At 34.1% G+C, this 21,754-nt stretch overlaps 1 protein-coding gene across 2 annotated transcripts in view; it reads left to right on the forward strand.

The window, feature by feature from the left end:
* LAMA2 (laminin subunit alpha 2) overlaps nucleotides 1-21,754 on the forward strand; it is a 493,622-nt gene that overhangs the window by 447,749 nt on the left and 24,119 nt on the right. Inside the window, exons 50-56 of one of the 2 annotated variants that reach the window (XM_006926157.1) lie at nucleotides 321-483; nucleotides 1,163-1,307; nucleotides 7,469-7,607; nucleotides 9,624-9,635; nucleotides 12,428-12,548; nucleotides 15,106-15,282; nucleotides 20,676-20,824. In XM_006926157.1, the coding sequence (XP_006926219.1) occupies nucleotides 321-483; nucleotides 1,163-1,307; nucleotides 7,469-7,607; nucleotides 9,624-9,635; nucleotides 12,428-12,548; nucleotides 15,106-15,282; nucleotides 20,676-20,824 (906 nt within the window). The remainder of the gene's footprint in view (nucleotides 1-320; nucleotides 484-1,162; nucleotides 1,308-7,468; nucleotides 7,608-9,623; nucleotides 9,636-12,427; nucleotides 12,549-15,105; nucleotides 15,283-20,675; nucleotides 20,825-21,754) is intronic. The other variant, XM_006926158.1, reaches the window with a different exon arrangement.

Consider the following 21,754-nt stretch of genomic DNA (forward strand, 5'->3'; position numbering starts at 1 on the left):
CTTATCTAAAAACATCTCTAGTTCATACCACTAAGACACACTTAAACACCAAGAAAATTTTCCACGAAATACCTCGGCAAAACATAAAGCATTTTAAACATCATTGACTTAGCTATTAAACACTCTAGGTGAGAAATGGCGGTTCCTTGGTCCAGGATGGTGGCAGTGGACATGTAGGGAAGTGGAAGAACGGAAGGTGTATTTGATATAGTTTCTGCCCTACAACAACTTACAGTCCAGTCTCAGAAGACAGTTTGATGTATTGAATGCTGATAAACCAAGTAGACATTGTCTAATTCATGTGAAATGTCTCTCTTTAGTCCTCAGGTAGAAGATAGTGAAGGGACCATTCAGTTTGATGGAGAAGGCTATGCATTGGTCAGCCGCCCCATTCGCTGGTACCCCAACATCTCCACAGTCATGTTCAAGTTCAGGACATTTTCTTCAAGTGCCTTGCTGATGTACCTTGCTACACGAGACCTGGTAAAGATACACACAGCTGATCTTCCAAGATTGAAAATGTTTTTCTTTTCTATAGATTTCCAATACAATTATCAGTTAATTATCAAATTATCAATTATTATTCAAAAAAGTCGGGGATGGCTATGTGATAGCCAAGAGTGGGCGATGCAGATAGTACTTATATAGTTTCATTGATAACTTTAATTATATATACAATATAATTATAATTTATTTTCAATATAAATCCCCATAGAATCCTTTAAGAGAAGCATCCAGTAAAGGTCCCCCCAGTATGGAATCATGAAGCAGCAAAACTACTTCCTTATTCTTCTAGAGACCTATGATTAAAGATGATTCTAAAAATCCTCATTTTTTTTCAGGTCTATATTTCTTAGTAAATTCTTTCAGAGAACAAAATTTTTAGTGTACTTAATATATTTTCAAAGGAACCTACTTTATACTCTTGTCATAAAAAGATATGTCCTAGTAATTTGGTTGTGACCATTTGTACTATAATGTCACACCCACAAACATTTGTAAAATAGTAATACCAGTTCTATTTTCAAAATGAATTTTAATTATAGATCAATACATTCAGTAATTTAGCTATAAGGGCCTATATAAACCCCATAAGGAAAATGAATACCGATATATTTCTCTGGGTATCTAATCACTGGTATATTTTTTACTCTATTAATAGAAAGATTTCATGAGTGTAGAGCTCGCTGATGGGCACATAAAAGTCAGCTATGATCTGGGTTCAGGAATGGCTTCCGTTGTCAGCAATCAAAACCATAATGATGGGAAATGGAAATCATTCACCCTCTCAAGAATTCAAAAACAAGGTGAGTTTCTATAGTAATAATGCAGTATGAACCTTAATCATGCTCTCCAAAGCTCTCATGCACCTAATCATAAGGAAGACCCTGTCTGTAATTTTAGGTACTCACAAATTCTATGAAAAATTGATACAGTCATTTCTTTGGCTTAGATTATAGGTGGTTTAGGTTAGACATGACTGATTGAAGAGCCAAATGATTCTCTATCATTTTCTTTTGGAACCGAGAGCTTAATTTGAAAGCATAAAACTGTCTTACAACTTGTAAAATTATATCTTGTATGAGGTTTAAAAAGGTTGTGTGCTTTTCTTCTTATTTTGCCAAGATGTTTCCTTTAGCATGGCCCACAGGTAGAATTTGAAGGAGTTGTTAGAGCACAGCTACTGGTTCTTTGCTTTTTAAAAATGCCAAAATTTATATGTGTGCAAATAAATATTAACAATAATGTAACATTATGTGGTTCCAAAACATTTTAAAAACATGCTCACAAACATCATTTCATTTGTTCAAATAAGCAGGTATTTTGTTCAGGTATTAAAGGGTAACATAGGCTGAAACTTACGTGTGGTGACAGACATACATGAGAGCATATACATATGATCTCACAGCCAGAAATCAAAGTCTTTTAGGTCTTAGTGTGCTTCTATTGTTATTTAAGTATAATTTCCCTAATGCTATGTACTATAGCATTACCAATATCTGCAAATAAAATGTCGATACCTCTGTTTATATAATTAAACCTAATTAATTTTGGTCATACGATTTCATGGAAATTTAGGTTTAACTTTACACCACCCTCCATTCCTGCATTGAACAAATAATCTGCCAGGCACCAACTAAGTACTATGCAAGAGCTAAATGAAGCCTATGACAAATTCTTAACTTCAAGGAACTTATAGTCTAATGGGGGAGATAGACAAGTAAATCAACAGTTAGAGGACAGAAAGCTATTTGCTGCGTAGAGGTATGTATAGCAGGATAGGAATCTCTGAAGAGAGACATTTAAGTCAGAGAGGTCACCTCCCAGGGGAGTACCCCTGAGGCACAATCAGGAGCTGAGGTTTCCCTGAATGAAAAGCATCTTTGGACATTTCAGAGAAGTGAAAGTTGTAAAAATCCGGAGGCCTCAGAGAGCATAACACATCATAGTGCATCCTTTTCCAAACAAATGCTTTTCCTTGGAACATAAACCCCGGAGAAATGCCTCAGTTTAGATAAAAATTGTTTTTATGCTTGTATAAATTGGAATACTGCTGAATACATTGTGCCTGTGTAAGACAGATACAATGTACGTTGGGTGTTAGAGGCTCTGCATAATAGTTAAGAAGAATGTTTAACTCAGTTTGGCATATTTCTCAACCTTCTTTGATCACCAGAATCTGTCTATGTACGCAATACCAACATTCTGCTGAATACACTTTGGGAAATGCTTTAATAATTACAAGTAAATCCATAGGCTAACAAGATGAATATTGGCAGAAAATTATCAGATGAGGCTAGAGAGATGACAGAGCCAGTTCATAAAAAGCTGTATGGGCTAAGCTAATGAGTTTTAGCTTTATTCTGAGAGCTATGGGGAACTACTAATAGTTTTAATCAAAGATGTGACACCATCACACCATCGGGTTTGTGCTTTAGTAAGGTTTCTTTAGCAGCAGCTCGAAGGGTACATTTGTGACAGTCTTGGATGCTACTGCAGCATGCAGTAAATCAGATGAAGAGTGAAGAGAATGAAAAGAAAGAATGGAGTTGAAAGATATTAAGTGTTTTAAACTTGAGGAGTTTATTGATATGTGGGGGCTAAGTTTTTAAAAAAGGATATCAAGAATGATTCTCTTTTTGTTTGTTTTTTCTTTAATAACAAGAATATGTCAGTGCCATTTACCAAGCTATTCATTACAAGAAAAATAATCATTTTTCTAGGAAAGATGCTTTCTGTTTTGGACATGTTGTATTGAAGGTTAACTGTTAGCATCGTTAGCAGCCCAGGGAAGCTATGTAATTGGCCAGCAATTAGTTGCATGCATCTGAGGATCAGCAGAGCTCTAGGAGACAAATGAGTAACTAGCCATCATCATCATGTTTTAAATAGTTGTAGTTGAATAAGAATGAGAAAAAGCGAGCAGTCATATCTAGAATAAGATGATCCAAAACCCTAGAGTAAACAGCAGTATTGAAAATGTATAATAAAGGAAGATTCCACAAAAGGGATGGGGGACTTGAAAGAAATAATCAGAGAAAAAAGAAATAAGGAAGATAGATTTTCAGTAGACCTAACTGAAGGCAGAGTGACCAATTAGGTCCAATAATAGTCCAGGCAGGAGATGAATGATGGCTTGAAGTAAGAGTTTCAGTGAGATTTGACACCAGGGAAATGCAAAATAAATCCACAATGTGATACCGCTATGTGGTTATTAGAATGTATAAAATTAAAAAGAGTGAACATACCCAGAGCAGGCAAGGATATGAAACAATTGGAATGCTTCTATACTGCTGATGTGGGTGTAAAATGATACAATCACATTGGAAAACAGGTTGGCAGTTTCTTAAAAGGTTAAATATACATCTACCATATTAACCGGCCATTCCATTTCTAAGTATTTACCCAAGACACGTGAAAGCATATATCCATACAGAGACTTGTACCCAAATGTTCATAGCACCTTTATTTGTGATGCTAAGACAAAACAAAACAAAACAAAAGCCTCAAACACCCATCAATAGATGAGAGAATGTACAAATTGTCATATACCCACACAATGGAATACTATTTAGCAATAAAAATAATGAACTTTTAGTATGCACACAAAATGGATGAATATCAAAATAATTATCCTGAGTGAAAGCAGACAAAAAAGAGTACATTCATGTAAAATTATACAGAAAACACAAACGAACTTATAATCACAGCAGATAGAGGTCACTTGTGGATAGGTTATACAGGGAGAAAATGGAAGGAAGGATGACACAGAGGCATAAGGAAACATTCGAGGTGATGGATGGGTTCATTTTCTTGATTGTGTCGATGGTTTCATGGATATATACACATCTCAAAATTTGTTGATTTGTACACTTTAAACATGAGTAACTTATACTATGTCAATTCTACTTTGGTAAAGCTGTTTTCAAAAATAGGACAGATAGAGTTATTTAGGAGATGAAATTAGTAAGGCTTTTGTTGACTGATTAAATGTGGGATGGTGAGGAGAAAGTCAGGATGACTATAATTTAGAAGACTGAGTGGGGGTCATAGTGCTACAGAATAAAATAAATAATACAGATTTGAGAGTAAAAAGATCATCCTTCTGATGTGAAATATGATTAATTTGAAGTACTGAGGAGATATGCAAATGATGGTGTCTCACCAGTTGAATGTGGACTTTTAGGCAAAAATCAGATTTAGTCATATGTGTTTCTGAGCTACCAACATATATAGTAAGGTTACCCACATAGCTAAAACCTGAGAAGTGGTAGAATGAGCCTTTGAACAGGGAAATGTTCAAAGAAATAAGTCCTGGGAAAAGAGAGTGAGAATGAGTTTGGAAAGGTCAGAGAAGCTGGAGAAGTTGGCATTACGGAAGCGAAGAGGAAACTTCCTACATGGAAGGAAATGTTAACAACATCAAATACTACATAGATATGGAGCAAGATAAGGGCCAAAAGGACCCCATTGGGTTTAGCTCTAGGAAGGTCACTTGGATTTTTAGCAAGATCAGATTCCGCAGATAAGATAGGGATAAGAATTCAAATAAGGCTTCAGCAATGTGGGTCATAGCTCCTTTTCAGTGACCAGATTAGTCATTTCACATAAATTATTCTCAACTAGTTTATAAAAGCACTGTCCCTTGAAATTCAAATGACTCCTTTAGGAGGCATTCTCCCTTCCCTGAAAGTCAGTTAGTAGAACCACAGTCTGCTACAAATAGCAGTGTGCCAGATCTCCCAAGTGCGGACACAAGATTGAGAAAGGACATCTAGATTGTTAATGGACTAAGAAGGAAAAGAAAAGAATTACCAAAGTAAAAACAATTTGTGTATAACAACTCAGCACCAATTATAAAATGCTATTTAAGCCCTTACCCTGTGTCTGGTATTTAATAAAATCCTTATTTTCCTGCTTACCCATAAATGATGTCTGAATTTGTCAACTCTGAAATTTTATGTTAATAGTTATTCTGTGAGGGAAAGAAATAGGGCAAGAAATAAAAGCAAGTGTTAGCATTTCATTGTAGTACCCATTTCATCGCTATCACTCATGGAGGCTACAGTAAAGCCTTTCCTTTAAATCGGTAAAAATATGCCACCCTATGTCTCTCTGCCAGAGTTAACACTTGGGCCAGTGAGTTTCGATTCAATCGTGGTTCTGCTCTTTAATCAGTTCTTCTTAGAATGACTTCGAAAAATTCATATATTCTCTCAGGAAGAAGGAAGAAAACTACCAGCACTCACTGCCTTACCTGAGATAGAGACAAAATCTCATTTTCACAGACACCATTAAAAAATGCACCAAGTCCTTAGAAAGAGGCTATTTTCAGTTTTCAGTCAACAACCTCATATGAAAACTATTTTGTGGATCTGGATAAAAAGGAAAATGTATGGGAAAGTCATGAAAAGAGTTTTATAATTTTTTAATTATAGCCACCAATCAGGCCAAAAAAATGTGTGTATAAAATTAATATGCATATGAAAGTAATTAAATTTTAAAATCTTAATTTGCTCAATATTTGTAATATGACGATTTCTTTTTTTAGGTTTTTTGTTGTTGTTTGTTTATTTTTACAAAATCTATTTTGAAGATTCGAGGTCTTAATAGGTTTGGGTATTTTATTTTGGTCATTTATAAAGGCAATTGTGTTTGGTTTTGTTGAAGACTTCCTTGTGGAATGGAAAGGCTACAGATTATAATGGAATTTTGGAGTTTGATATTCCTCTTTGTTTTCTAAAGAACACTATTCTAAAAGATGATAAGTTGAAGGAAAATAATAATGATCCATGGTCAAATAAATTTGGAAAATACTTCTTGCCCTACGTCCCTTTGTTGGAGCATTACATTGCATATCAGCATTTTAAAAGATCTGGGCAGCCGTAATACTAAAATATATGTTTAATTTTTGCTTAATCTAGTGTTGATCATATTTATTTGAACCAGGAACATCCAAGGAACTAGCTTTCTAAAGTATAAACATTTAGAAATGTCATTATAATCCATTGGTTCAAATGGCCATTGTTCAGACCCTTACTAATTCAGATCCTATATTATGCAAAGATTTAGAGGCCAAATCTGTCATATTAATGAACTAATGGCTCAATATGCATCAAGGATTCAAAATATATAAGCAGTTAAAATCTGGGCCTAAGCAAATATTATGGTGAGGAAGCACATCATTCAGAAATAGTCTGGCTTGACTCTTGAAAATGAAGGGGAGAAATCAGTGAGAGAAGCGGTTCCCATCTACTTTCTGAACAAAGCAATGTAAACAGAGAAGTGCCTCTCTGTTTTCTTTTTTTTTTTTTTTCTATTTCTGAATTGTTATCCTCATCACATTAGAAATACTTTTAACACCTAAGGCATGAAGACTGTATGTACCTCTCTCACAACACTCTGCATCACACACCAAAAGTGTAATTTACAGCGGACGAGGACCCCTATCATCTTACAGAACCAAACATCCCATCTCTTCACTTCCATATACAACCATCCCATCTGCATCTCTTTGTGGGTGAGCCTAAGCCTCAGTACTTCTGTGGATGCTGAAATGTATAGAAGGAGCCACAGATTCAGTGTATTTCTAATTAATAATCTAACTCCTAATCAGATATGTATATCTTAATTACCTTACTTTATATTCTAATTATTTATCTATATTACAAAAAAACTATGTCAAATGGTTCCTTTATGCCCATCTATCTAAACTTCTATTATCACAATTGGTTTGCCTTCATTGATGTTCAGGATATTATCTTTATGCTCTCCTTGTGAATAGGTTAATAATGTATTTTATTGATGCTGTTTTTGCAATTATGAAATAGTCATATACAGTACAAGTGATTGAAAAAGTCAATGTTAATTCAAGAACTAAAGTAAATATATCTCGAAGTAACAGTGATGATATAGATGTGGTTGGTATTGCTCAGGTAAAATATTAAAATATTTCTCTCCTTTACAGCCAACATATCAATTATAGATATAGATACTAACCAGGAGGAGAACATAGCAACTTCATCATCTGGAAACAATTTTGGTCTTGACTTGAAAGCAGATGACAAAATATATTTTGGCGGTCTGCCAACACTGAGAAACTTGAGGTAATTTAGTGTATATTTAGAGCTAAGAATTAAGCTTTAATTAAATGACCACTATGCTCACTAAAGTTCTGAAGTTTAATGACAACAGGAATGTCATGTAACCTTTAGTTGCAGAAAGGCCTAATCAAAAAAAAAAAAAATCATGTTGCATGTTACAACACCAGGATTTAGAAACCAAAAGATTAATTTGATATCCTTGTTGAAGAGATGGTTGGGACTCATTAGTTTCTTTACATTCACCTGAGGAAAAGGATTATAAAAGTAATTAAAGGTGGACACTAGAGTTGAATGTGGGTCTTGTAATTGCTGTTCTCCTTGCATATTCACTGGAGATAATGGCACACTGACATTGCTTAGTGTTCTAAAAATTAGTCAGTGTTCCAGGATGCTGTGTTTATAATCTATTTGCTAAGCATTAGCGTGATAATGGTGTAGTGGAGCTTTCCCATGTGCCTAATGCTAAAGCTGTATTAGTTATTCTTGTGCCCATGCCAACATATTTTTTTTTTAATTTCTCATATATTTTTTTTAGATTACAGGATGAGGAGATCCATATAACCTAGTGTAGTTAGTTCAAAAAGTATATACAAGTAACTAAAAAATGTTGGAAAATATTTCATGTGGTATTTAATTCATTTACTGCTTGTTATAAAACATCTTATAAGAAATTAAAGTTAGAGTATTTGGTGCCGAATGTTAATTCAATTTAATTAAAATGGGATGAATTGGTTTGGTTAAACCATAAAAGTTTATTATAAATACAGACTACCATGTTTTTTATTTTTGGTTTGTTTTGTTTAGTTAGTTTTTAATGGTTAAAAAATCTTGTTTAGGTATTTCTACTCTAAAAAAAGACATGTTACAATTGGAGGGATCCCAGAATAACTAAAAAGTATAGTAGTCAATTATTTACATATTTTCCAAATGAGCAACAGAACTTCAACTTCATTTTATGATACCTAGCACACAGACTGAGGTTTACTCTTCTCCCTGTATCTAAACTAGTAGACCAGGCAACTGTGTAATTCCAGTTTTTCAAGGGTATAAGTTGAAAAGCATAAGTTGAAATGTAGATAAACTGGCTCTGCATTTATCTACTTTATAAGATATTTGTGTTAGGAATATAGATTTAAAGTATCTGATAAGAAAAATCATTACAAATCAAATGTATTTGAATAGAAATGCAGTTAGTCATTCAATAAGTGTTAGTTGAGCATCTCCCATGTGCCAAGTACCATATAAATACTAGGGATTCAGAATCTGTTCAAGTCTAAGACTTACTTTGCAAGATCATTAACTAAATACTCTATGAGTGAATTAAAAATATAGTCAAAATAAGGCTGTCCAAGCATAGCTTCATTTATTTACTGAAGACTTGGTTTTAATTACTATAAAGTGATTTTTAGGAATTATCTGCAAATGTGTATATAACTTTATTGAGATGAGTATATGTATTAGTTTGCAGATTAATGAGTCTTTATTGCTAGATGTTTTTACTTTCACAGTGCAGCATTTTATAAATATAATATGTCTTTGGTATTGTACATTATTTCAAAACAATTTTAGATATATATATATGTTTGTGACTAATCAAGGAGCTATGAATTCATAGCTGTTATTTTGATAAAGTTCAAAAGATCTGGTAAATATAAAATATTTTACATGTATTAACTTCAAGCTCTCTGAGAGACAATAGAAGCTAGTCATAAATACCTCAGCATAACGTTTGCACATTTTTCCATTCATAAGATTGAGAGAAATGAATGCTTTAAGTTCATATTTCAAAATACAAGTTTTCAACAGACTAGTATAGGAAATAGTCATATTTGGATTCTAATTTTACTGTGGTCAAGGACATATGTCTGTTTTCTGCACTGTTGATTTTTAAATTCCTTTCCTTTGAAGATCCCTATGAGATGCATTTTAGAAAGATTTATGGTTAAAGTTTATTGTTTACTAAATAAAATGCAATTATAAGTAAATCGTGTTTTTTTTTTTTCCTTCCCATTGACCTAGTATGAAAGCAAGGTAAAATTTAAATTTATGCATGTCTTCTTCAAGTGCATGGGTTGGGTAAATGTGGCTTCTTAGATAAAGCAGCGGTGCAGAAGCAGAGAGACAGCTATGCAGCTTCATTCACAGTTCATTTCATGAGCAAGTAATGCATTCTGAGATAGTTCTCATGCCTTTGCTTATAAAGATGCTGCTGCTTATTCATTATCAGTTGGGCTGCAATTGAACTTACTTCACCAGATGATTTTCTTTGCTTATTTGTTCAACCACCTGAGCACAGTGCCCCCTGGTGCACACACTCAGCAGCACCCACAAGAAAGGCAGATGGTCAAATTTATGGGCATAATCTAGTTCTGGGGAACAGATCAAAGCAGTCTCTTGGGTTGAGCTCCAGACTCTGGTCTCTCTGGTACCATGTCGTCTGCTGAACAATCAACCTGTGCTCCCACATGCTCACCACTGCCTTGTTGCTTTTTGCGAGCCTGAAAATAAGCAAATGTTTACACAGCCCTTGCACCTCTTGGCAAAGCTGCTTATTTATTGCCGTGTTTATTTAGAATTAACTCTGAAGCCAGATAAAAGGAATCTTTGGAAATACTGTTTACTACAAGTGTTTGCATTAACAGTGAAGAAGTTTACGGACAGTCCCCGTAGCTTCTCGGGAGCATTTTAATTCCTATTTCCAGAGTGATGTTAGCATGAAAGCTATTAGCAACAAGCCTCTTGTCAGTGTCTGATCAAACTCCAGAGAGGTGCAGGCTGGCTCACGCTGGCTAGAGCTCAAGCCTGGCGTTTTGGTATTTCAGAGCCTAACCATGCCATATTTCTGGAAAGGAGATAATAAAGATGAACTGAACCAAGAAATTTTTAAAGCAAAACTAGACATTTAAGGCCAGAAACTAGAATATATAGAAATGAAAGTGCAAAAAAAGTTTCTTTTATCACGATAGTTATGAGACCAGTCGTATTGTTTGCTAAGATGGCTAAAAGGCAAAGGCCGGCTCTTAATGGAAATATATGCTAATGAAACTCTGGAATGACACTGTGTAGCTTTGTAATTTTGCCTTTGAGGCAAACAGAGAAAACAGGGGCCTGTAGTTACCATTAGGAGTTTGATCACCATATGTGATTGCTTATGCCCTGTTATTTTCATAACATTGAGCTTGATAAATCATTGCATTTTGAAATGGTTTTTGTATTTCCATGAGATGTGAAATATATAACTTGTAAGAGTGATTTGCTTTACTGAGAAGATCTCAGAAAAAAATTGTGATAAATCAGTCTTCCTCTAAAAGAAAATATGGAAACAAATGAACACTGCGAATGAAATTCGCCCATTCCCTCCCTTTATACAATAAGGATATAAGCAAGATTCTCACCCTCCAGTTGGGTGTGTTCTACATAATAACCAACTAACTGAGCAGAAAGAGAAGACCTTGGGAACACGGGGAAATGATCAAATAAAATAAAGCAGTTCCAGAGAGAGAGTTAAAAACAGAACAAATACCTGGCATGACATAAATCATCTGATACACACTGCCAAGTTCTGATTTGCATTCCCACTTGTTTTTCCTCATGCCATATGTTTTTTTATTAAGACAGAAAAGGGAATCCTGGCATCATGGGACAATGTGGATATAATTAATTATTATCCTAATAAGTATAGTATTTTGGTATTGATTGGACAGTTTTTACAGATGCAAAAATGTATTTTTTTTCTATACCTGCAGATCTGCACTGTTCAATACGGTAGTGACTAGCTATAGTGGCTTAATTTAACTTTAAATTAGATAAAATGAAATAATAATATTCAGTTTCTCCTTTGCATAAGCTACATTTCAATTGCCAATAGCGACCTGTGGCTAGTCACTACTGTTTGGACAGTGGAGAACAGAATATTTTCATCATTACAGGAAGTTCAATTTACTAGCAATTCTATAGACTAAATAAAGAAGTATCATTATTAGTGACATCCCGCTAGCTTATGTTTGTTGAGCACTTACTGTGTGCTAGCATGTTTATTTCTTTTTAAGAATTAGTGATCAAAATGTAGACATTCACGTGTAGTTTGGGTATAGAAGCCATTTTCAACTTCATTGGAAAAATTAAAGTATGTTTTGTGTCTTTGGTTGCTTCATTTTGTTATTGCTCCGATATAAAATAAGAACTTTGGGGTCAATCTGTAAATCCAATTTTAAAGTATCTTTTTTAAAACTATGTAATCCAAAAGATTACATAGCCTAAGATGTCCCTTAGGCTTTGTTTTAGTTAAAAAGTTTTAAAGAGAAATATAAAATTATCTTTTTCTTCAGCTGCCCCCAAAAAAGTCTTAATGACAGAAATATTTTATTTTCAAAATAAATGTTTCCGAATTTTTTCCCTAAATTTTGAATAAGATTTTATTTAACGTTTTTTGGTGTATGGTTTGATTATGCTACCTACACAATTCTTTGCTCTTTGGTGGAAAAAAGAAATACAATAACATGCATATGATGAACTTAAGAAGTCAGTCAATTCCTGTATCTTGTAGTATTTAAACGCTGGGGATGAGATTATTTTTTTAAAGGAGAAAAAGAAATACATAAAGATTCCTTCTGCAAGCTGGTATTAACATCCACTTAATCTAACCAGTAGAAAATGGAAGCACAGTTTTCTGGGTACATGTGTGCACATGTGAACAGTTATGAGAGACATGTGCCCATTTGTGTGTCAGTGTTCTCTACATGGCTTGTGACCAGTAGTCACAGATACTATACTGACCTTGCCCTAATAATGTTGCTTTTGTTTTCCATGTAACTTTTCAACAGGCCAGAAGTAAATTTGAAGAAATATTCTGGCTGCCTCAAAGATATTGAAATTTCAAGAACTCCGTATAATATACTGAGCAGCCCTGATTATGTTGGTGTTATCAAAGGGTGTTCCCTGGAGGTTAGTTTGTTTTTATTGGCTTCCTAAATACATTCGTATCCAATTTCACTTATTTAGTTTGGGTGCTCTTACAGGAACCAGTCCCTTGTTAATATGTTGTGAATTCTGACTGACCCTAGTCTTAGCTAGATGTAAACGATAAAGCAAGATTGGAGCACTTCTATAAATGACTGTAATCAACCCAACCTAGAAAATGATACTAGGAAGACCCAAAATTGTGAGCCAGTTTCCCACATCTATAGTACTTCATAGCATATATTTTAATATTCATCTCTTTTTCGATTCTCTCTTCCTTTCCAACTCTATTTTTTCCTTTTTCCTCATTTTTGTCATCTATTTTAAATTTATTTCATTTTTATGTATCATATATAGCTTTTCTGGAATGTGTTAGAGTTTACACAAATAGCTAGTAATAAATTATACCTTAATTATTAATGCATAGCATCTCATCTACAGCCAGGAAGTCAAATCTCCTTTTCTCTGAAAATGCGCAGACTGGGAACCATCTACAAAGACCTGTCTTTGACATGGCTGAAAAGTCCCCTGTTATCAGATATCTTAAATGTCTTTTCACTTTTGCCAAAGCAGCCCAGCAGCCCCCTGATTCTACTTGACTATTCTGCCCTGATTCTTCAATAGGGGCTGACCCACCTGAGAGAGAAACACAGGTCCCAGCTCTGCTCTCTTAAAATATCTATAAACAAGAGCCAACAGTCATCAGCAAATATTAGTAAGAATTTTATCTGAATTCTGAATTTGATGAGTTTCTTTTTAAAAGAAAATATTAAATATACCATATTTATATATACATATCTTTTGGTAAAACAGCTTTATTGAGATATCCACATACCATACAATTTACCCATTTCAAATGTACAATTCACTGGAGTTTAATATATGCACAGACTGGTTTAACTATTGCCACATCCTTATAAATTTTTAATTACCCTAATAAGACACAACTATTCATTTTAGCTGCTCCCTCCAACTAAAATTATTTTAAAGCATTGCAATGGGAAATGATTAGAGAACCGGGAAAAAGAAAAAGTGAATCCACCACTGAAATATCAAGTTTAAAGACTGGAATAGAACTTTCAGGGTCTTTTTGTGCAAAGTTACAGGCTCCAATTTGGAATTAGCCATAGATATCCACCCTGAGAAGCTTAGGAATAAGGAAAAAGGAAATTCATACCGGATTGAATCTCTAAGTATTCATTCTGGCCTCTTAAAGTTTTACCAACAGTTTTAATTTTCCAAAGCCTAACTCTCATCCACATGCAAAAGATATATACATGAGGATGAAAAACTGTCCAGAAAATGAATAGCCTATATGTGTGTAAATGATTATTCTGTAAAGGCACTTTTCAGTAACCAGGAATTATTCTGCAACTAAAATATGAAGTATAAATTTGATGTGGATAAATATTGAAAAGTCTACACAGTGGTTTTATCTAAACTACCCAAAACTCTATGATTTGAAAATTGGAATAGAAAATAGATTATATATTTTACAACACTTATGTCAGCTTAACTGGGCCTGAAACACTATGAGGGAAAATATCCCTCGTTAAAAGATTCCTTGCTTCTATGCCAGCAAAATCCAGGCCTTTTAAAATGAGCCTTTTTAGCACAACTACATGGCCCAACTACATGGGCTTGCTTAACTAAATCCTAGCACATTCTTACAATGGAATTATATGAATTAAAAATAATGATGAGATCTATGTTTAATGACAGATATCTCCAACATATGTAGTGAAAAAAAAGAAGTTACAAATGAACATGCCCATCATGATTCAGTTTAAAAACAGAGAGGAGGAGAGAGGAAGTGGACTATGTTCATAAATGAATGAATATATGCATGAATGAATTAATGAACGAATTATAAAAATCACAGCTTTGGGATGGGGGTGTGATTTTTACTTCTTCCTTTTGCATTTTGTTACTGTCTAAAATGTTGCTGTTTAAATTTATTATCAACAACAACAATGATACTATTTTTGTGAGAGGAAAACTGGACTATGAAATGTTTGAGTTATTTGTTGTTAAGATTTAGAATTTTTTAAATTCCTCTAGAGTATATTTATACACTTGATAGCAATGAGCTTCTTTACCTTAGGCTCATCATGGAGGAAGAATGCTGACAGAGACATGGTCATACTCAACTATGAAACATAAACAAATAGTTGATAGAAGGTATTCAAAGGATTAATTAGAGCATTTTCAAGGGAGATTTAGCAAGATAGATTTAAACCAAAAGAAAATTTTATCTATCAATGATAATCTTCTATATTTTAAATCAAAAGTTCAAGAATAAAAACATAGGCCAGAATTTTTATTTTAACCCAAATTGCTCAGAAAATTCATTTAGAGCTAGAAATACTATTTCTTCAATTGCTCTTAAACTCTCCATGTGACTATGGGTGTTCATGCTTTCTAAAACTACGATGTATATGATAACATTGAGTGCATTGAGGAGGGTGAGTAGGATGGAGAAACTAACTTAAATTTTCATTCATTTCTAATGCTTTCTTGTTTTCTCTCTTTTTACCCAAAGAATGTTTACACTGTTAGCTTCCCCAAGCCAGGTTTTGTGGAGCTGCCCCCTGTGCCAATTGATGTGGGAACAGAAATCAACCTGTCCTTCAGCACCAAAAATGAATCTGGGATCATTCTCTTGGGAAGTGGAGGGACACCAGCACCACCTAGGAGAAAACGAAGGCAAACTGGACAGGTACCCTCACACCTTGTTATTAATGCATTTTCTCTAATGCTTATATAAAGCAATTATTTTATAAAGAGATTAGAAAGGTATTTAGGGTTTCTAAATTGCTTTTCTATTTTTTGATTTGCATTATTTATTTTCACTATCATCTTCTTAGGACAATTATCTTCACTAGGATTTTCCTGTTGGTCAATTCCAGGTGCAGTCACGCTTATATTTTCACCTATATTTCATATGGGTTTATCATTCATATATAAGGAGAGAAAGCTTAAAATATATTCAAATTATATTAATCTTCTCTTCTCTCTAAGTCCAATTCCTTACCAGATCTGTAAATATCCAGGTAGGATTCCTTAAATTTAAATTTAAGTTTCTTCTAGGATTTGTTTCCTAGTTCCGTTAGCCAACACAAATGTAGTCTCTTAGAACCTGACTCACTCCACCCTCTCTGGACACAGGGAGGCAGAGAATGGCCATTTCATCTAGTTTTGCTCAGTGAAAGTGCTCATAGAAATTCCTAGTCTGCCATGGCCAAAGGATGGAATGCTTTACAAACACATCCTTAAGGATATATGCATTTTTGTAAGTCGGGTTGTATTGTTTGTGATTACATGTGTCTTTTAAATCACTTTTAGCATTTAACATTTGGTAATTAATAATATTATGTAACAAATCTTATTGCCCCCACCAAAAAGAAACAAAGCCTAAATAAAATATTAGCAAACAGAATGTACAGCTGTATAACCATGAGTAATTTGGGTTATCTCAGGCAAGCAAGAGTGATTTAATATTAGAAAATGTAAAAATCATATAATCAGTAGATAAAGACAAATGTTTGGCAAACTTAGCACCGATTCCTGAGTTAAAGAAAACCATAACAAGTATTCTTAATAGGAAAATATTATAAATATTTCCTATAAAATCAAGCCCCCCAAAAAAGGATGATTATTATTACTGCACTTGTTTTATCCAGTGCTGCAAGAAAAGAACAAGTAAATATTGTACAAGAACAAATATTTAATTGAAGAACAAATGTAACAAAACAAATATAAGACCTATATGGAGAAAATTATAAAACTTTACTAAAAAATATTAAAGTTACTCAATAAATAAGCATGTTCAACATGTAAATGGAAAGAATGTTAAAAAAATATGTCAATTCTCCCAAAAATGATATGTAGATTCAATTTCAATAAAAATATCCCCTTATCGTTTTGTGAATCATAACAAGCTAATTCTAAAATTTATATCCAAGATCAAAAACCTAAGAGACTTCCAAAATAGAATAAGAAGGTAGGGAGGCTATCCTATCAGGAGCTATTTAGAAGCTAGAGTTTTGAATCATGGTAATATAGTATTAATTTATGGATAACTCTGCCAGTGGAACAGAATAGAGAGTCCTGAATATACTCAAATATAGATGGAAATGACATTTGGCAATAGGTGGCATTGCATATCATTAAAAAAAAAGTGAACCTTTCAATGAATGATTTCAGAGCAATTGGTTATAAACACATAAAAAGTAAATTTCTACTTCACCGCAAACAGAAAAATAAATTCCCAATGAATTATAATCTTAAATATAAAGTGAAAAACATTTTAGAAGTAAATATAGAAAGATAACTTTGACCTTGGGGAAGAGAAAGATTTACTGAACAAAACAAAGTAATAAATTTATAATCTCGATTGTAGATTATAAACAAGTGCAATTTTATTAAAATTAAAACTCTCTGATCGTCAAACAACACAAAAGACAAACTCCAATATTGGAAACTTAGAACACATATAACCTAAAAAAAAAGTAATAACCAGATTACAAAAAAATCTTTCACAAACCAATAAGAAAAAATGAAAACATATACAACAATGGGCAGACTTGAACAGGCATTTCACAGAAGAAGAAACATAAATGACCCAAAAACATTTTTTGAATATTCGTCCTCAGTTGTAAATGCAATTTCAGACCACACTGGACTTTATACCCACTAGATTGGTAAAATATTAAGAAATATGATAATACCATGTATTAGCCAGATTGGATCAAATGGAATCCTAAATCACTGATGATGGAAAGAGTCGATTGTTATAGCCACCTAGTTGAATATGTGCACATTCTACAAGACAGCATTTCACTCCTAGGTATAGCTCCCAAGCTCTTGCACATGTGCATAGTGAGACGTGTGCAAAAATGTTCATAGCAGTATTCTTCATAATAGCAGAAAAACTAGAAACAACCCAAATGTTCATCAGCTGGAGATCAGATTCATTCTGACACTTTTGCATAATGGATTATGAAGTAGTAGTAAAAAAGAATAAATTACAGCTAAATATAACAACATGGATGAATATTAGAAACTAAATAGAAAAATTTTAAATGCACTACATACTGTATGACACCATTTTTATAGATCTCTAATTTAAGTAACACTAGCCAACATATTGTTTATAGATATACATGTGAATTTTCAAAAATAACTTTTAAAGAGCAAGGGAATAAAATCCATGTTAACAAGTGTTGGCAAGGATATCGAGAAAATGGAACTCTTGTGAATTGTTGTTGGGAATGTAAATTGGTGCAGCAACGATGGAAGACAGTGTGGAGGTGCCTCAAAAAATTAAAAATAAAACTACCATATGATCCAGCAATCCCACTTATTGGCATTTAATTAATTAAAGGAAACAAAAAAACTAACTCAAAATATATATGCACTCCCCGTTCATTGCAGCATTATTCACAATAGCCAGGATATAGAAACACCCTAAGCATCTATCCACAGATGAATAGATAAAGAAGTTGTGGCAGATAGATGATAGATAGATAGAGATATACATATAAATATTCCTATATAGAGAGTAGTTCTATTATATATGAATAAATAATATATATTATATGAATATAATATATAATATATATGACTATATACATATATTTATTCCTAAGAATATTGTTCAGCCCTAAAAAAAGGATGAAATTTTTCTTCATTTCCAACAACATGGGTGGACCTGGAGGGCATTATACTCAGTGAAATAAGTCAGACAAAGACAGACAAATATTGTATGATCTCACTTATATGTTGAATCTTAAAAAAAAAAAAGAAAACAAGCTCACTGATACAGATAACAGATTGGTGGTTGCCAGAGAGGGCAGATAAAATGGGTGAAGGGAGTCCAAAGGTACAAACTTCCAGTTATAAAACAAATTAAGTCCTGGGATGTAATGCACGGCATGGCAAATATATTTAGTAATACTGTGCTGCATATTTGAAAGTTGCTAAGAGAGTAGATCTTAAAAGTTCCCTTCATAGACAAAAAAGAAAAATTTTAACTTTGTATGGTGATGGACATTAACTAGACATTGTGTGGATTATTTTGCAATATATACAAATATAATTCATTATGCTAAATACCTGAAACTAATGTCATGTTGTATGTCAATTACATCTCAATTAAAGAACAAAAAGGAAGAAAGAGATCTCTTTTCCATGTAGAGGCACCAAGGAAAGGCCATTTGAGGACATAGTGAGAAGATAGGGCCATTTGCATGGCAGGAAGAGAGCTCTCACCACAACTTGACCACGCTGGCACCCTGATCTCAGACTCTCAGCCTCTAGAACTAAGAGAAATAAATTTCTATTTTTTAGGCCTGATGATGATGATGATGATGATGATGATGATGATGATGATTTTCAAAAAGCAAGGAAATAAAAATTCACATTAGTGGTTACTTCTAAGATAGGGAAGCTGGGGATGAAATTGGGAAGAAGCTGATAGGAGATACAAAAGTACTGCTTCTTAACCTTGGTGATAGATTCTCAGGTATTCATTGAATTGTAAATTGTGGACATAGGTGCATCATTTACATGTATGTCCATTGCATTGTGAGAAATGTATCAAATAGTCATAATAAAATTTATTTTTTGAAGAGTAAAGGGGAAAAAAGTATTTTTATCTCATTCCTTACTGCACATGAGCACTGAATACTTGTAAAATATAAATGCTCTTTTAAATTTTTTATCTTTTAACCCTGAAAACTAAAATTATTTTCTCACTATTCCAAATCATAAACTAGTTATCAGAGGACTAGATCAAACATTCTGAAATAGATTTTTACTAAATGATATTTGTTTCCTAGGTCATTGTCAAATAACTAAGCACCAACTTTCTCCAGATAATTAAGCTCCAAATTTCTCCTCATCAGTACTAAATAAATGAACTTGAATTATCAGCTTTCAGGATAGTTCTTAAAATAAAACATGATCCTATTAAAACAATTAAAAAGAGACAATATTAAGTACTATAGTACAAAGCAAATTAGAAATAGCATGTTAATGTTTCAACATTTTAATGATAATAAATATTTAGCTTTTAAAATCTCAGTAAATGCTATCTGAAAGAAGAAACAATGATAAATAGTTCATGTCTGTCGTAGAATCATTGCTGGTTAAATTGACATATTTTATTTTTCAAAGCTAACAGTTTTGTTACCCATAGGGTTATTTGTGATTATGTTCTGCTAAAGGGGTTTGAGACATCAAACAATCCATCAGCTAAGAAAATCTTAATTGAGTGAGTAGTTTGAAGTGGCTCCTTTGATGGATGGTGAGCACTAATCCGATCCTCTGGACATTTTGTGTTGGACACACAGCTACATACACAATTCAATAAATTGGAGGAGACATGATGTTTGATTGAAACCGTTTCCACCACTGCAGGTGACTCGTGGAGGACTGAGTGATTATTGTGTAGCAAGTGCCCCTGTGCTCCATAAGAAAGGGAGCACACGTAGAATCAGCTTTGGGGATGAGGACTGCATTCAAGCTCCCTAGGGTTCATAATCTGATCTCAAAGCCATACCGGTTGCTATAGTAACGGTAGCAAAAAGAAAGCAGGCATGTTTGTGGATGAAAAATTGTCTTCCTTCTTTCTAAATGAGGGAGACAAGTTACATATTGGTGATAGCAATCTATTCCACCAGCTCAGAGAACAAATTGAAGTCTAAAGACTCAAATTGCCGTGAGGTTGGGAGTCAGACCTGATTTCAGGAGCTGGCAGTCCACTTGTAAATATAAGGGAGAGGATTTTGTTGACACCTTTTGTTTCCTGATGGGTTTTGTGAGTTAGAGATCCACTGCAAGCACAGCTGTTACTTTCGGCATCACAGATCTGCTTTACAGAGACTACTATATTACTACACCCACTTTTCACATCCTCTAACAAGCAAAAATGCTAAATGATTACAGAGCTATTTCCAGCTGCTTAAAATATTGTTTAAGAAAATATTGAGTTTTAACTTCTCGGGTAAGATCTCAGAGCAGATGAATCTGCAGTTCTGTCAGAAAACCTCTAATGCTAAGTCATAAATGAGACTCCTTCTAATCTTGAATAACCATTTGCTGTTGCAGGCCTATTATGCAATATTCCTGAACAAAGGCCGTCTGGAAGTACATCTCTCCACAGGCACACGAACAATGAGGAAGATTGTTGTCAAACCAGAGCCAAGTCTGTTTCACGACGGGAGAGAACATTCCGTTCATGTAGAGAGAACTAGAGGGTAACAATAGCCCTAGAGACCTTACTGTCGTTACTAACGTGAACTCCTTTGCACCGTAATCTCTGACTGGGCCTTTGTATGTATGGACATGTGATGCATTGCCAAACTAACAAGTCACTTAATTTCTTCTTCTTTACATTTCATACTTCAGAAACCTCATTTACCTTGGCCCTTAGGAGTTCTACTCCTCACATTTCTATTCTGTGCATTTCTCCTCTCCACCTTGGGGAAAAGCAAATGCATCCTCTGAAGCTATAGATAAGAAAAATCCTCCCTCAGCACCCCTCAAATATTCTCTTCTCAAATAAGGTATGCACATAGTGAAACATGTAGAATAGCTCAGCCGGAGCCAGCAGCCTTTGGCAGTTGCTATTTCATTCAGGTTCCAAAGCAGTTATGGCAGCTGCTTAGAAACCTGTCACAGGTACAACGCGTGGCAGCAGCTGCGGGATCTGCCGAGTACTGGTACATGCATACTTCATCCCTGTCTCCCACCAGGGTGTGCAGGGTCCCTGCAGAGTGACTTCCTGAAGGAGCAGAGTTGACAGAGAGAAGGAAAAGGTTGCTATCCTGCCGTCATGGCGTGGAGGCCACCTCTGCAGATGCAGCTCTGAGTCAGGGAATTGGCTATAATAGTGTTATAAACTGATTTCTCATTTCTTTGGAATGCTTTATACTTAATGTACTGGGAAAGTCACGTATAGTTTTCATCTGAATGCTATATGACAACTCGGAGAAGTAATTATTTTAGAAGGACAATTAGAGAAAAAGAAAACAGAAGCCTGGAGACTTCAGGTCTCCAAATCAGTAATCCATTTATTAAACATAGAAAAGAACTAGAAATCAAATCTGATGAAACCTCAGAGCACAAAGAATACTATTAAATACAACAACAGTATGAATATGTAGCAGTAGTTCAAGTAAGCAGAT

The sequence above is a fragment of the Pteropus alecto genome, unplaced genomic scaffold, assembly GCF_000325575.1.
Source record: "Pteropus alecto unplaced genomic scaffold, ASM32557v1 scaffold79, whole genome shotgun sequence".
NCBI lineage: Eukaryota > Metazoa > Chordata > Mammalia > Chiroptera > Pteropodidae > Pteropus > Pteropus alecto.